This window comes from Anas platyrhynchos, chromosome 2, assembly GCF_047663525.1.
Source record: "Anas platyrhynchos isolate ZD024472 breed Pekin duck chromosome 2, IASCAAS_PekinDuck_T2T, whole genome shotgun sequence".
Taxonomy (NCBI): domain Eukaryota; kingdom Metazoa; phylum Chordata; class Aves; order Anseriformes; family Anatidae; genus Anas; species Anas platyrhynchos.
Window position 1 is genome coordinate 50,358,701 of NC_092588.1, and position 17,569 is coordinate 50,376,269.

At 45.8% G+C, this 17,569-nt stretch overlaps 1 protein-coding gene across 2 annotated transcripts in view; it reads right to left on the bottom strand.

Annotated features, from left to right (window-relative positions):
• RALBP1 (ralA binding protein 1) overlaps window positions 1-16,575 on the bottom strand; it is a 28,779-nt gene extending 12,204 nt beyond the window's left edge. The window contains exons 1-2 of one of the 2 annotated variants that reach the window (XM_027452054.3): window positions 16,418-16,575; window positions 2,533-2,826 (exon numbers count right to left, since the gene is read on the bottom strand). In XM_027452054.3, coding sequence (XP_027307855.1) covers window positions 2,533-2,776 — 244 coding nt within the window. In that variant the 5' untranslated portion in view covers window positions 2,777-2,826; window positions 16,418-16,575. Of the gene's footprint in view, window positions 1-2,532; window positions 2,827-16,383 lie in introns of both variants that reach the window. The other variant, XM_072034710.1, reaches the window with a different exon arrangement.
• Window positions 16,576-17,569: the final 994 nt, after the last annotated feature.

Sequence of the window (17,569 nt, forward strand, 5' to 3'; positions counted from 1 at the left end):
GCTCCTCCTGCAGGTAAGATTTATCTTAAAAACTCACCCAAATAACTATGGGGTATCTGTCCTTCTCTCTCCATATACCCTCCTGTTCTTAAAGCATTACTGAAATTTATACTTAAGACTATTAAAAAAATACCTCCACATCTTTATAGGATTAAACTTGCATACAGTTTCAGGAGTTTGGATGACAACGTCATTGATTCAGTAATATTTTAATTTCAATACACATTCACTCTGTCATCACGTAGTATCAACACTTGTCTTTTTTTTTTTCTCAATGAAATGTTCGATTGTGTTTGTTTAAATCCCAAATTACTTGGCCATAGCAGGCTGTGTATTGCCTAAATGTCAAAGCATGGGGCGAGAAAAGCTACCAGAGAAAAGAAACAATCTGAGCGCGTGCAACAGAATAAGGTGGAATTTAAAGTACAGAAGGAATAACAAGAGCCTAAGCTGGAAGGGGAATTCTTGAAATCAGCCACGTTAAGCAACTGTAAAGAACCCTTGTTCCATTACATAAGTGGAATGCCTCCTCAGAGTACATTTACAGAAATGTCCATGTTTGGATTGCATGAGAGATACCGAAAGCTTTCTATTTAACTTACTCTTGTATCTGACTGGCAATTATAGGACTTGCGTACAATAGGGCTAAGATGTGCTGAATGTGTTTCACATTACAGCTGCAAGAGATAATTTGATTCTTCCTGCAGTTTGCATTTTTGTGGTTTTGATGATTTTTCACATCTTTCAAGTTTCAAAAATGCTTTACATCAGCTACACAATGCGTTATAATCTCTTGTGGAAGAAAGCAGTTACTTTGCTAATGTGCACAGACCCGCATTTACTTGCTAAAGAAGCATTTTTCCTCTTCATTCTTCAGTTTGCCTATAGGCATGAGACATGCCGAATTACACCACAAGGAAACCCACTCTGTGTAATGCTGACCTCTAACAATTCTAAATTTAGAGGCATCTCATTGAGAATTATAAAAGAAAGCTGATGTGCGAAGAGGGAAAAAAAGAGCTAATGGCTTTATTTTAGACCCATCCGATACAGCTTTTTTTTTCTACCACCAATTCAGTATTAGTATTAGGTTAATGTCATTTACAAGAGAAAGAAAAAAATAAGGTATCGGTTTCAAGCACCAACTTAAACTGCTAGTTTTAATTAAAGAATAACACATTTTTGAGTTACAGTATCCTTTGGGCACACAGCCATTAGTTAGTAACAATAGCCCTCCGAAACTGTGGCAGAAGCAACAATTCCTGCATTCCTGGAAATTGGTTTGATTTATAGTGCTGTGGCAGCAAATTCTTCAAGAGTTATTATTTAAATATGTGCGTGCTTGTTAAAAATAGTCACTATCTTCATTCTAACACGCCAGAATATTGCCTACTGTCTCACTGGTTTTGATCTTCCAAATTGCACTTTTAGGAAGCAGCAAGGTGCAACAGCATCCAGAGCTTCCTGCCTTCTGAGACACAGGCAATGGAGAACATGAATATTATTTTGAAACTCTGTTTAAACAAATAAATCACTGACATTCAGGCCGTGATACTTGGGTGTTAGAGGGTTGGACAGTAGGGATCTTTCGGACACAGAGTGCTCAGCGTCAGCTCAGTATTTCTAAGTGCTTTGTTCTTTCAGATTATGTAGGAAAATTATAGGAAAAAAAAAAAAGCAATTTCACGTTTCCAAAATTTTCTACACCACTCCAAAGTTGGCAATCAAGATTTCTCTTCTGTTATTCTGGGTGGTTGGGTGGGGGTATTTCCCTTAAAGGAAAGTTTCCAGTTTGGATACAGGTACACTGACAAAGACCAACTCTTATAGTCTTTTACTTTCTTTCAACCCTTACTCTGCCAGTTCCTAATCCAATGCTAGCTTGCACATTTTTGAATTCTTCCATAATACCTAGGTAATGCTGGAGGATACCACGTGGCTAGACTAAACTAAGAAGCTAAAGAAAAAAGGACCCATTTTATGACTCTTCCAGCAGTGGTACAGTGTGCCTCTTGAGGTGGTATGCACTAGCAAACCCCAAATACAGGTGTCACAAAGGAAGGGGGTCAAAGTTCTTCAAACTGGCTCTTCCAAAGTTAGAAGTGTAAAATTCAGGTCAAACTTACAGCTCTATTTTAGCTAGCGTTTCAGCTAAAATGTCAAACAGCACGTATTTCGAAATCCACTTCAAAATCTCTACTTAGAATCAGAGCAGATAATGAGGTAAGAACCCCGTGCCAGGCAATTACTAACACTTTGTTAAAGATGTTGGATAAACATGTTTATTGGTAATTCTGGCATGTGCTTGGCACCTGTGCCCATGCAATCCTTTATGTGGTTAGGGGATTTTTTGGAAGAGAAACAGGTATTGCATACAAAGTCTGTTTGAGTAAGCTCACTTCCTTCACAGTTAAACAAGTTTAAGGAAAAAGAAACAACAGCAAACCAGTGGGAATACTGAGCAATTCTGAGAAAGAAAGAAAGAGAGAAAGAGAAATGGGAAGCACGAAATAAGCCAAGTTGCCTACTCACTTCTTTTTTCTTTCTTCTTAAATTTTCCTTTCTTCTTCCCATGCTCCTTTTCATCATCAGATACTATATCTGGAGGCTCATGCAAGCTGTCATGAGGTGGCGAGGGCTCACCGGTGCGGTACAACCCCGGGAATTTTGTAGGACTGATTTCTTCAGAGCTGGGAGTACGAGCAAGACCCCCGCTGTGTTCTACCCGACGGTGTTCACTGGGGCTGCTAGTGGGAGGCAGGAAGCACTCGGTCATTCTGATTCCCTGATATCCAAGTGAAAGCTTCTGCTACCTGTCCATCACACCTGGAGCAGGGAAAAGAAAAATAAAAACATCACAATTTTAAGCACTGGTTTTCAAACACCTTGTTTAGAACTCCGTCCAGAAAATATTACAGACAGCAACGCCATTTGCAATGAACACTGAAACTGATGTCACGAGGCAGGAATATAACAGCAGGTCCTAAGCTCAGTGTTTGCAGAATCTGCCCATTAACTCCTAAGCCATGTTAACAGAGTAAGAGAGCTGCTATTTCAGCCACCTCTGCTTTATACTGTGTAAAACATTACATATTAAGTCTGTATTTTTACATTTGAAGCAACTCTTACAGAACTCAGAGGCAGTTTGCATGCTGATTGTTAACATTTATTATGAAATAGTCTTTAAATTTGTTACATAAAATAGGGTTGTCTGGAAGCTCGGGGTGTTTGTGAGCACTGCAGCTGCACGAAGATAATTTTCATCTTTCCCAAGCATATTTTATAGATGCAAATAAGAACTTGCTTAGCCTGTTGCAGTAAGACAGAAAAAAAAAGTCTTGAAATCAAATCCATCTTCAGATCATGCTAATGCAAAGTAAAGAAGGTAAAACAAGAACAATCAAGTTTTTTAATCATCTACAGCAATCACAACTTCAAGTTTGAAGAAGTTGTGTATTGGGTCATCAGCACCCAGATGCTGCTATGTCGTTTGCTTGGGAGTTGTAGCAAAATAAAAACGAAAAAGCAAAAAATATTTCCATCCATGCAGCTGGATGACAGCTCAAGTCACTGTCAGACACTAACTCTCATCTAGCTCGCGTCTGTGCTGCTGTTTAAAGGAGCGCTTAAATCTACTGGAAGACAAACAGAAGGGAGAGCGATGATTTTTAAAGCTCCATCAGCTCCATAACCTGGCTGTCTCTGCAGCCACTCAAACGCCACGGCAACTCACAAAGTCATCGAGGTGGCTGTGGAGCCGCTGCCCCAGAAAACAGAATTAAAGCACGTTACGATTGCACACCAGGGCACATCAGACCTACCTCCACGAGTATTTGAGGTACAACAACAGCACATCCAGCTGTAATAGCTCTGGCTTCTGCCCTAGCCATCAGCCTCTAAAGCACTCGCACTGTTTAATGCAGATAGGGAGATCACAAGGAAGGACAAAGTAGCCAACACTTTGCTAAGCTAGACAAATGATCACAGATACTCAGTATTTTATGAAATCCTCATTCAGGGAAACAAAAGATACCTACTGGCTAAGCAGGAACTCAACGTCCAGGTCCCTAAAGCTTTAGGCTAAAGAGATATCCAAAAAAAGGTCAATATTTGCAATTACAGAAGCACATTCACTACCACCAGCAGCACGGTCATACCTCACCTGAGTATGGGAACGAGCAGTACACGTCCTACGCATCACCTCTCTTATTTCATTCACCAAAAAACCACAACCTCAAAAGCTGTTGAGCAGCAGACACCATTTCAACAGTAACTCATGGAATGAAATTAGAAAGACTACACATCATTTCTTCTAGTGAACAGGATGCCCCTTAGCCTCTGGTCTATGTCTAGAGTGGGCAAGACAGGTAAGTGTGAAGAGGGAAAGGATAAGGTCGCTGTGAAGGATGGAAAGAGCAACCTGGAGAAGAGCTGCCTCGCCTCTGGCCTCCAGCACGTTATACAACACCCTACAGCAGTGTTTTACTCAGCTGCTCAGCTCCTGGGGTCTTATTTACAGACTGGGAGAATACAGAAAACAACACTGAATTGTGTTTTGCCGGGTTAATAATCTTAAATGTGTCCAGCTAAGTGTTGTTGTTGTTTTTTTTTTTCTTCCATTATTTTTAAACCCTCCTCCTTCGGTTCTCTGCAGGCAAACCAGAGCGAAAAATTAATGACACGTGAAACAAAGTAGCTCGCTGCAGGACAGCACTCAGGGAGTGCTTATGGAAGGAGCAGCTCCTCAGCTGCGGATTTGAATAGGGCACAGCGAGACACAGGACTGGGAAGGGAAACAAAATATTAATGAGATCTTTTATATTGCTCATTCTGTATTCTAGAGACACTAAGAACAAGAAGAAGGGTCCTGCTGGGAGGATCCTCTCTCCGCCGTGACCCTTTCTTCCCGGCCTGTTACTGCGTCAGTGCTCTGAAGGCACCTGCCCCCTCTCTGAGCAGCTCAGGGCTGTGGTACAGCTCCATCACCCACACCGCACTTCGTTCTCTGCATTTTCCCTGTCCTTTCCAGCTTTGTTTTCGTTACCGCCCACTGCTAGCGCTGCCACAGCTCCAGCCTGATTTCTGTTTCATCCTCAGCAGGTCACACACAACATGCTTCGGCCTCTCTGCCCCACTCCTTGCTCAGGCTCACGTTTGCTCCTCCCTTGTTCTTTATTCAGTCGGTTCCTCCCCTCCAGCTGCACGCTGCTTGCTTCCAGATGCGCCTGCTCAGACCTACCTATCCTCTTCAGTTCTCCCAAAAACAAGGTTCAGGGAAAGTCTTCCTGCCCAACGTGGAGCTGAGCATGCAGAATAACTGTGTCACAAAAATTGGCACCAACACATTAAAGAGGCCCTGTTTGAAGGACCAAACTCACAGCCCTCTTTCATTCGGTACAGAAGGCTCCTTTATTTCTGTTTCGCACTGAGCCTGTATTAGGATTTTGGGCCTTGTAACAAATTGCAACAGCTGAAGTGAATTGAAGCAGGTGACTGCAGGCACGGATGCTGCTTCGTAAAACTGGAGAGCAGAGTAAGAGACACTGGGAGTTCTGCTGCAGGAATTACACAAGACCACAGCTGAAGTGTGGAGGACGTCCCCAGGTCACCCCACTTGGCCACACACTGAAAATTCGGATGTCCCACTGAAAATAGCCCCAGCAGAGGACGGAGGCGGAGTGAGAACCCGCTGCCTTCACTCCATGAGAGCAGGGTCCAGACCACAGCCATGTTTCTCATCACTGGTGTTCAGCCCAAAACACCTGGCCACACGTGAAGAAGTGATGTTACTCAAAGACACGAGGCAAGCTGCTTTGGGGGGAAATCACCCCAGTAATAAGCACAGCTCCACTTTGGAAAGTAGTGAGATGGAAGAGGAAAGGAGAAAAACTGCCAGCTGTGGTCTACGCACATCAGAGCGCTTCAGAAACTGTGAGTGGTGCTCCCTGATACGACGGATGGTGAAAAAAGATGACTTGGAGGTGAGAAGACAGAGTCTGAAGCGAGTTACTGAGACTACACAACACCTGAGACGTGGCTAAGTTCTGCACCTAGCTCAGGCTGCTGCAAAGCCGTGGGCCTTCCAGGATGGCACAGCTTAGGAAGCCCCAAATGAGTCATCTTGTATCTCCTGATGGCTGTCAACTACAGCGACAGCTTGGGCAAAGAGCAACGTTTCTACTCGCTCTTTTATTCACCCACCAGTCCCCAGGTGCACCAACAGCGCCCCTTTCTCGGCTGAACAGGGCAACGTGAGCATGGGAAGAGAAAGCCAAGTGCATCAAGCAGACGAGTAAAGCAAGTTTACAACTTCACCAGCCAGAGCAGTCACACAAACAGCATGGAGTAACCCTCAGGAGCCATTCACTTTCCACAACTGGCACTAATTAAAGCTTCAGTACACTGATTTCTCGTTCCATGGTCTAGCCCCACAGCTTCCAGGCTCAACCCTTCTCCTTTAGTTTCTCCATTTCCTCTCCCGCAGCCCTGTTCCTCCACCACCAGCCCTGTCCCTCTCCTCTCTCACAACCTCCTGCTCACCACCAAGACCTGCACAACTTCAGTTTCACCATTCCTCCTCTCCACACCCAATACTTCATCTAATCTCACTTCTTGGCTGCTCGCTGCCTCCTAGGTTTTCCCTTACCACCTTCTGTTCCTTCCACGTTCAGTCCTGCTTTTAGGGCTTCTGAGAAGTACGCTCCAGCCACAAGCAAGGATATTTGGGAGTTCATGTCCTGCCAGACTTAGGTTTCCCCTCTAAAACACAAATAGCATTAACAAGGTTAGCCCAATTACTGGAACACTTTTTCATTACAGAAAAGGGATTTTCTTCCCTGCTACCTTAATTCTCAGAAGTAGCTTGAAGGATTTGGTTAGTGCTTTTTAGATTTTTGAACACCAGCTACTGGTATCGTTCACTCACACTCCACTCCCTCCACTCAGCCAGCTTGAAGACAGCAGTTCATTCGGTGGAGCCAGTCTGAAAAAAACAAAAGCAAAACCAAAAATAACCCCCCGACCGGCTGGACTGAACGTACTAAAAATGCTACTCAAAAAAGCAAATTCTAATCAACTGAGTGAAGAAAAAATGAAGCAGATTAGAAGCTGACAGATTTGGCATCAAATACTTCATGGACGTGCTGCTTCAGCTGCATGAATTTAAGCCCATGGGGCCTGATGGGATTCATCCCAGGGTCCTCAGAGAGCTGGCTGGTGTCATTGCAAGACCTCTCTCAATTATTTTTCAATGGTCTGGGGAATGCGGAGAGGTCCCGGTTGAGTGGAAGCTGGCAAACGCTGTTCCAATTTGCAAGAAGGGCAAGAAAGAAGACCCTGTTAATTACAGGCCTGTCAGTCTCACTTCAGTGCCTGGTAAAATTATGGAGAAGATTATTCTGGGAGTTACTGAAAAACACCTGAAAGACAATGTGGTCACTGGTCACAGCCAACATGGGTTCATGAGGGGAAAGTCCTGTCTAACGAACTTAATTTGCTCTAATGACAAGGTCACCCACCTAGCTGGGTAAGGGAAGGCAGCTGATATCTGTCTGTGTTTCAGCAAAGCTTTCAATGCTGTTTCTCATGGTACCCTTCAGGACAGACTGTCCAGCATACAGCCAGACAGAAACATAACGTGGTGGGTGAACAATGGGATGACAGCTCCAGCGTAAGGGGTTACAGGAAATGGGGTTACATCAGGCTGGCAGCCAGACACTAATGGGGTTCTACAGGGCTCCCTTTTAGGGTCAGTTCTCTTCACCATTTTCATAAATCATGTGGACGCAGAACTATAAGATACACTGAATATGTTTGAGAACAGCATTAAATTGTGAGGAGCAATTGACTCCATTGAAGGTAGAGAGGCCTTGCAGAGAGATCTGGACAAATCAGAGGCTGGGCAATCACCAACAATATGGAGTTCAGCACGAAAAAGTGCTGGATTCTGCACCTGGAGGGGAAGACATATGAGGAGCAGCTGAGGTCCCTTGGTGTGCTCAGCCCCGAGCAGAGCAGGCTGAGGGGAGGCCTCATGGCGGCCTGCAGCTCCCTCACGAGGGGAGCGGAGGGGCAGGCGCTGAGCTCTGCTCTCTGGGGACAGCGACAGGACCCGAGGGGACGGCGTGGAGCTGGGACAGGGGAGGGTCAGGATGGGGGTTAGGGAAAGGGTCTGCACCCAGAGGGGGGTCAGGCACTGGGACAGGCTGCCCAGGGTTAGTGGTCATGACACTGAGCTTGCAGAGTTCAAGAAGCATTTGGACAACACTCTCACACATAGGGTCTGGTTTCTGGGTGGCCCTGTGTGGAGCCAGGAGCTGGACTCGATGGTCCTTGTGGGTGCCTTGCAGCTCAGGATACTCTGTGATTTTAGTTTCAAGCATTTCTGATATCATTTCTAGAGCACCTACAGACTGAGCAGGGTGGATCATGCAATGGAAAACCAGAACCCAGTGTTCCCAACAGGCCAGAACTCCGCACCCTCAGTTTTGTCACACAACTCAAAAACCTAAGGCTATGTATGGCCCAGAGTCTAAATCCAACCCTCCCGCCCCCGTTTCTTAAACACTGCAGATGACAAGCGTTAACAGCAAGTATGACAGACACTTTGCTTTGGCTTTAGCCCTGGTAACAAGCCTGGGACATGCCTATACACCAGAAATACGCAATAGCACTCTGGTATATCTGCACCAACAGCTATTTGCCTGGCAAAAACAGCAGCAGCAGCGCGATAGCACCCGAGGCCCCTGCCAGCAGCTGTGTGGAGCCCTGGGAACCCCCTCAGCTCACACACAGGCAGACACCACCAGCACTGCACGTGCACCAACACCTTTCTTACCCATGCCAATCACTCCCTGACAGAGTCCCTTCCCAGCTTTCCTGTAGGCTCCTTTTAGGTACTGGCAGCCCAGGGTAGGGTTGGCTTCTTGGGCTGCTGGCACACGCTGCCAGCTCACGTTGAGCTTCTCATCCACCACCACCCCCAGGTCCTTCTCCTCAGGGCTGCTCTCAATCCATTCTCCACCCAGCCTCTATTTGTGCTTGGGATTGCCCCGGTCCAGGTGCAGGACCTTGCACTGGGCCTTGTTGAACTCCATGAGGCTCGCACATGCCCCTCTCCAGCCTGTCCAGGTCCCTCTGGATGGCATTTCTGCTCTCCTGCATGTCAGCCACACCACTCAGCCTGGTGTCATCGGCAAACTCGCTGAGGGTGCACTCGCTCCCGCTGTCCCCTGTCACCGACAGAGATGTTAAATAATAATCCTTTAACTGGCAGGCCAGCGTTAATGGTTGTCTTACCATTGAATGAATATTCAGCTCTGAGGCCTATCACTCCCAGAAACAAGCATTTCCTAAAAGTAAAAGTAACACCAAACGAACCTTTTGTGTTAAAACTGTAAAAAGTAAGTTTCCTGAGCCTTACATTCAATTTTTGCCACCATGTATTGAACACAAGAAGAGTTCTATAAATTACAAGCTGTCACTTGAACTGACAACTCCATAACCTAACGAGAAACTAAAAACAGCTTTACTTGGATGCCTTCAAAATGTGACACATGACACAGATGATCAGTTCCTACAGATGATTTTTTTTGCCTTGATCCAATATAATTCAAGCAAATCATATCCAACTTCTTTCTGGTGAACATGAAAAAAGAACTGTGGTGGTTGCTCATTCTGTAGCAGCAGAAAGGAAAAGCAAAGATTTCGATGCAGCAAAACTGGTTGTGTAACAGCTTCTCTGATCATTTTTTAAAACTATTTACTAATTTTGTGTCTCAGCCAAAACCAAAGATGTTGCAGAGAAAGAGTCCTGCGTAGTAGCAAGGTAACACCAGTGGCTCCTGACCCAGACACTAAAGTTAACAAAAAAATCTCCCCTCCTGCCTTCACCAGGCTTTGCATTACCCCCACATACACTACACACTAGGTTGCATTCAAATGTTTTCCCAACCTAACTGGAATGGATAGAGTGGGATTTTTCTGCATTCCCAGCACAGCAGTTTTAGCAAAACCTTATTTTTTTAAGCAGTCTTATCCACCAAAACATTTTTTTTTTTCTGGTATAGCTCATTGCATTTGGAGATCTGCACTGAGTCATGCCAACAAAGCAATTGTTTCATCAATCTGTGTTACATCCACAGGAGCGCAAGCTGCTGAAGGAGAGGCCGATGCCTTTCATACAGATCCTATATGTAAAAGAAAATGATCTTTTTTAATTAGTTTGGTTTAGGAGTTTCTCCACAAAAAACAGGACCACACAATCTCCTCTTTTCGAGCATATTCCCATTAATGCCAATGTCAGCTCTTCATCACGACCACGTGAAGCATTTAGCCTTTATGTAAACTTAAGTTTTGTCATTTTGTTCAGTATCCTAGCTAGAGTTGGGCCTGACGAATTCTGTTTTGCACCTCTGCCCCAGATCTGCCCACCACCCAAGAGGAGAGTCGATTTAAATACGTGTAAGCTCAGCAGATTGTTCCTTCTGATTAACATCACCACCTCCAGGGCAGAGATGTTGCAAAGTGCCGGGCAAGGTGTGGCACCCGTGGTGTGGGGCAGCACCGGGGCTCTGCAGTACCTGTAGGGCCAACAGCCTGTGGCAGGGACCAAACTCCACGGAGGTAAACTGGGAAGGTGCCTTGGGCCCGTTTCCCACTGCTCAAACAGCTGTCGTACCCTGCAATACCCACAAGTCTTCATAGCCAGGCAGCCTTACGAGAAAAGGCATACGAAACACCATCCTTCTACAAAAACAGAGGCATCTTTAGAATTTCAGGTTAAATTCACATGCATTTGCTAAAACCAGCTTCAGAGTACCATTAAAAACAAACACCAAAACACATTACCCCACAAAATGCACAACTGCTGTTTTTAACTTGATTACTAAATATAATAAAAATGAACGGAGTAACAACACAAGCAGACGCTAAAACAGGGCACGTGCCACCTCTGGCCAAGAAATTAATTATCGCACAGCACAGGACAGAACAAGGTCTGAGTGCCCTCCCACACCTGCTGCGTAGCCCTGCCTACACAACAAGTCAGCTTACTTTAAATAAAATTAGTGTAGGTACTCTAATGGAAGCCCGGGTGTACACAGGCTAAAATAGCATCATCCTCCCCCCACCTCTAAAAGAAAATAAAACTGCCTCAGCTGGTATAAGGCATTTTTAAGAGTGGTAAAATCCTTGCTGTTTAGGGCTAAGAAATACCTAACGTAAACTACCTGTGAAAAACACAGATCTGAAACTGACTGCTTCAATGCCAACACTAACTCTAAGCGTCATCGATGTACAGTTGTGGATGTGTTGGATGCTTTCAAAGTCTGGCTGAAATAGCGTATTAAAAACTTACTTGTGAAAGAAGAACTTAGAAAGAACCGGTGACCAAGATAAAGCTGAACCATGACAGAGAAAGGTAAGCCAGGTCGCCATAAAACTGTCAGCACAAAAAGACTACTGAAGGGAACAACAGATGCAACTTTTTTTTTTTTGATAGAGGATTTTGGCACATTCAAAGATAAGTTTGCAACAGTCGTTGCCAGAAAATTTGTTCTTTTAAATTATCTTTGTTGTAGAACTTGATTTCAATCTACGCCTACATGTGACAGTCACATTAATGCACAGAGCCATCTAGACAACAAAAATCCCAACTGCATATATGCAGCAGTTCCTCCTTCACCTGGAAAGCTGAGTTTCGGTTCTTTTAAAGTCATTTTCAGAACAAGACATAAAAAACCACTTGATCACATGAGCTAAATACGCTGTGGAGAAGTGCAAACCAAAATTTCAGGATTAAAACTTCAGAAGTACAACCTGTGAAAAATCTTTTCCTTTAAGATTAGCTGTCTTATGTGTCTAGTCCATTCAATCAATTAAAATATCCTGTCAAATATGAAAAACTCTTTAAACTGTCTGGAAAAGCATCATTTCTGAAGAAGCCTCAAGTGAAAATTAAAGAGGAGGGTATCAGAAAATACTTTTTTTCCACATTCAATTAAAAAAGAAGATATTTTAGCTTTTATACAGACTGGTGTTGTGCTTTTATATAGCAGTTTGTTCTCAATATTAAAACTACAAATACAGTAAAATATCTGCAAGTTTACCATGTTAGATCAGGCAGCATTACTGAATAGACTAACGTAAGTGAAAGCTGTGTATTGGAAAGAGGAAAAAATAGTCATGCAGTTCCATAGTGACAGGGTAGAAAAACACTACTAATACCATGAAGTAAGGGAGTTTCGTTGCTGGCATGTTTACCTTTGGAATTTGCATTTTGCATTTGATGCACTTCTTGCTAATAAAAACCAGTGAAAATTTGTTTCCATTGCAACATCCCAAAAAATGTTGCTCCGCGACTGGTGATGTGAATTTATGTTTAAAATGCACCTGGACAGGCTAGAAGCACAAATAGAGCAATAAGCCTAATTACCAGGGTAAGTTAAATATTAAATTTCACAAGTTATTATTAAAAAATATATATATTAAAATTATAGCTTCTAATGTGAGGTGCAACTCCCACTTTAAAAAGTTCGGTATGGTTTTAAAGAGAAGTGATGCTCTTGCAGAAATCTTACTACAATTTTTGAGAGAAAGGCAAGCTGCAATTTCTGTCAGTGTGATAGCTTTTTCCCAAGGTGCCAAGTTAACAGCACTGCTATCATATACGGTGGTTTTAAAAACCCTTTTTCCAGCTCAAGCTATGGTTGCATCACAGCTCGATGTTCAGACCCAAGAGCTCCTTCCTGCCAGATGTCTTTTTTCTAGCGAGAAGCTCAGTTATTCTTAATACAAAAGCCAAGGGAAGCAGTCAAAGCTGTAAAACAGGAACTGAATTTTGTTATCAACTTCATCTAGATCATATACACAGAAATGTGACATTTTTCAGACAATGCAGGACAAAAATATACAGATGAAATGCATTTTTGTTTCATAGCTACATGAATTAAGTGAGTAGTGTTTCACTGACTGCTATCAAATGTACAAAAGAGCAACATGAGACCAGATTCATTTGGCTTAAAATTATTTTCAGTTTGCTCCAAAGTTGTGCCCGCTCTGCACTCCTCCTCTGCAGCAGCTGCCTGGCCCCGTCCCTCCTTATGCAAGCAGCCAGCGCTCATCCCTTTCTACCCTTGTACGCCTCCAGAGACCAAACCAGCCAGTCCAAAAAGCTCAGCTCCTTGCGAGCAAGGTGAAAAAAGGCAGCAATGTGGAAATGAGAAAGCTGCTGCTACTACTTCCAAAGCTGCCCCTTCCATTGCACTGAAGCAGAGGGCAGCAGACACTTGTACAAGAACACCTTTCCCCACAAGTTAAAATTGTGAATCTTGACACACTGAGGCGAGGGCTTCCCCGGCTTTGGAAGTGAGCTGGGGACTGCCCACGAGGTCATACCAAGAGCTGTAATCCTTCTTTTGAAGAAATTTCAGAGCTGAATCAATCACTTAAGGTCTACATACTTTCCTAGCACTTAAAGGAAACGCACAGATGACAAACTATTAACGATTAAGGGTGCACCAATGAGGATGAAGTGACTTCCTTAAATTATTATAATAATATAATACCAACAGAATAATGACACAATTAATTCCGTACCTAGAAGACTACTTCGCTTGGTTATTTAAAACTAAACATTTTCTCTACCAACGCTAACTAGGTTACCTACCACAATCACCTGAACTATTCTAATTATTCAGACTGATATTATTATTGTTTTAGCAACTGGTGAGAACCAGTTTCTTTATTCACTATTTCTCTCTTTATTATTTTAAAATTCATTAAGCAATTAGTGCTATTTTTTATTCACAATCTTATGTCAAGCTGCTTCTGGAAGAAACTGCAACTCACTCAAGATGATAACTGCTTATCATCTGTATTTTTCTCTGCTTGGTATTAGAGAAGCTATGCAAGAAAAAAAAAAACCAACCACGTTCTCTATTTAAATACACCTTACTTGCGTACCAAAGGAAACACCACTGGCTGTGAGCTGATTGCTCCTGAACATTGCGATCTCGTGGCTTTGAATTGGTAGATCTCAGTCTCGCACACATACTTTGAATTCATAGATAAGATAAGAAAAACCAAAGCTGCTGCTTTTTTGATTTGAATAATAAACGACACCTAGAACTCCTATTACATCTCCCAAAGCTTTTTGTAGGGCATGTTTTGTTTAGCTGTTAACTTCGGTTTGTATCTCCCCAATAAATTACACCACCCTCCGAAGCTGCTCTACTTTTTCTTCATCTTTTTCACAAATGCTTCCATGCTAGTTCAAAACTGTCACGATACTTTACAAAACCTAAACCGACAATGCTTCCTGGTGCACTGTCTCCTTGTAACAAAAGAGAGGAGTCTCTCATTTCTCTGGATACCTTCCAGCTGAGCTCTGCACACGCCTCTGTGCTGGCTCTGGCTCCCCTCGGGTCCCGAGGTGGTTGTACATCCCTCCCCAGAGCACTGCCCCAGGAAAGCCCCTCTCACCGCCACACGCCTGGGGATCCAGCTAAGCACCAGCCTCTTGCAGGTCACTCCCAGCCCAGCGACATGCTCGGTTGATTCCGTTGTTGTTGGCTTGGTTTTTTAAAGCAACAACTTGCAAATTACGGTCCGCGAGACACTGGTGAGTTGAAGAAAGCTGACGAATTCTTTAGGTGAAAATCTGAAGCCGACATATGGCAAACCAGGACTATTTTTAAGGGTTGTGAGTCATTCACTGAATTCAAAATAATCAGATGCGCTGGTTCAGAGAAAAGCTTAGCAGATTATACCAAACATACAATTAAATGGAGATAAATGTCATACTACACTTTATTTTGACATTTTGAGGCCAGCTACATGACACCAAGCTTTACAGAAAGAACCTAAATTTGCATTTGTTGGTATTTATTGCTAGACAACAGCATCTTCCCTTTTTTCTCCCAAATAGCTTGTCAGAAATAGCAGCGTGTGCTGAAAAAGCATTCTAAGCCTTGCTGTAAGAAAATATAGCCGAAACATTTTAGGGACGTGCCTAAACGACACACGTGAGATCAGAACCCCGAAGTGCTAGGTGCACACGTGCACCAGTTGAGCTTCACCTGCCCCTACGCAGTGTAGCCACGCAGCACACAGAAATGGAAACAAGGCACCCTATAGAAGAAACCTCTCCCCTGTACAGCCGTAACCACGTAAGGGCTTCTACAGCAAAATCGTTACTTTTGGAGAAAAATAGCATCTCCTCTATCCCCCCCAAAGCACCTTCATTCATGATGGAATAATGCCAGAATGACAGTGGATTAGACCTCTGAGGCAGCTACTCCCACCTTCTGTTTCATATATGAGAATATTAGGGAACACAGCTGATTTTCCCAAAGTCAGAATTGAGAACCCCAGCACAGACAGCTCCAAGCGCCCTGCTTCTCCTTAACAAATAGCCTCCTTCCGACCTAGTTACCTGAACACTGCAGCAGGGCTGTTTGCTAAATTTCAAGCACCCCAAGTAGCAAACACTCAAACCCCATGACAGCTTGCAAGCTTTTTTTCCCCATTTCACTTCTCTGTAGAGGAGAGCCCCTCAAGAGCACGTGCTGCACCGACTGTACAAGGCTATGCTAAAGCGATCTGCAGGAAGCCTACACCATGTTTCATCAGCAACTGTGTGTAACAGCATAAAAAAATCTATTCGAAGGGACCTCTCCCCAATTTTTTTAAGCTTGCTGATGAATGTGAATCATTGCAATCCTGGATCACATCCCCCAGGGCCTTACTATCGCCCTTAGAAGGGTGTATGACAGGTGGAGTGTCCCGGTGAGCTGCTCACAGAAAGGCTTGGGTTGGAGGAGCGCTTAACGACCGGTTGGCTCCAACCTCGCTTTCCAGGTGAGAAACAGGCACAAGGGATGCTGCCACAGCTGCCTTGCTGCGCTGGAAGGAAAAGACCCACGCAAACCCACCTCTTTTACGCGACTTCCCCAAAGACCTCTGCCTATTATTACTCTATTTAACAAGAAAACCACCAACCCCAGGACACCCAGGGGAGGGCCACACACAGCATTTTCGGGGACAGACCCCCTACAGCCTGGCTTCCCCACACACAAGCACCCCGCCAGCTGCCCCACAGCCCCCCACACCCCCTCAGGGCTCCCCCACCCCAAACCCGGGCACTGAGCAGCACCAGGGGCACCCCCGACACCACACGAGGGCAGGGAGCAGCCAGCACACCCCTCACCCTCCCCACCCCCCCCCACAGCCCCAGGCCGCCCCCCCCCTTCCCGGGGACGCCTCATGAGGCGCTGCCCCCCCCCCCCCCCTCCCCCTCAGCAGCCGTTAACGGCCGGGGGGGGGGGTTCGCGCCGCCCGTTACCCCCCTCCCAGCCCTGGAAGCGGCTTCCTCAGCGGGGTTACCGGCGGTAGCGGGGCTCCCCCCGCGGGCACTGACCGTCGGGGTCCCGCTCGCCGGCGCTGCGGCTCCGCCTGCGGTGCCCATCCCGGCCCCAGCCCCGGCCCCGGCCCGCAAGGACGCCTGAGGAGCGGCGCGAGCTCGCCCGCCGCGCGCATGCGCGGGGAGCCCCCCCGCGACGGGTTGCGGGGAGCTGCGCATGCGCCGCGTAGGGAGGGGGCTGAGGGGTGGTGGGGCCCGCGCGCGGTGCGTGATGGGTGTTGTAGTTCCAAGGGAAGGGGTGTCGGAAGGGGGGGCGGAGCGCGGCTTCCGGCCGCCGGACTACAACTCCCAGCTGGCTTTGCGGTCGCCTTATGCCCACCGCTCCTGTGTGGAGGGGGAGTTTTTACAAATAAACGTGTCCGTTAGTGACGGTTACAGCAGCACACGACTGAACCCGCTGTGGTTTAACGCCCCTTAACGTCTGTAACGGCACAAGCACCGAGCACACGGGGCACAGCCCGCCACAGCCCCGGGGGCGCTGCCCCCTGGTCCTCCTGTGTGGCAGGAGGAGCCGCCTCCTAGGGCTCCACCTCCTAAAATACAGCTTATAATGTTACAACCTGGGTATAACATTATAAATTGGGTTAAATTGGGTCATAAATTGCCGCTTGGCAGGACGTGAGGTGACGGAGAGTCGCCCCGTGCCAAGACCCGTCGCCAGCTGGGCGCGCATCCTGTTTACGGAGACATTTGGAGCAATTTTACCCTCTTCTAACGCGAGTTTCTGTCACGTTAGGCACCTGCGGATCTTGAGCCCTTTTCAGGATTGCTGGCCCACAAGGGGATCTGCCTCAGTACGAAGCGCCCCGGCTCGTTCCCGCTGCCGGAGCCCCCGGAGCATGAACATGGTGGCAGCGTGCCACCTGCTCCCGTCAGCCGCTCGAGGCTCAATGCTGCTCAGTCCCCGTCAAAGGGGCTCTTTGTGTGGCCTCCTGGGGTAGTGGAAGAGGTCCCCCGCAGGAATTGGTGCTATTCAGTAGGCAGCACAAAGGGGAGGGCTGTAAACGCTCCCGATTAGTGTTGGAGAGCACGGGGATGTTGTCCCCGCAATGTTACATATTATTATTACATAACCACGTGGCTTCCAGTGCACCTCCTCCCTTCCCCAAGAAATGGTTTAACACCAAGTTACCTTCTGGTTTATTTAAC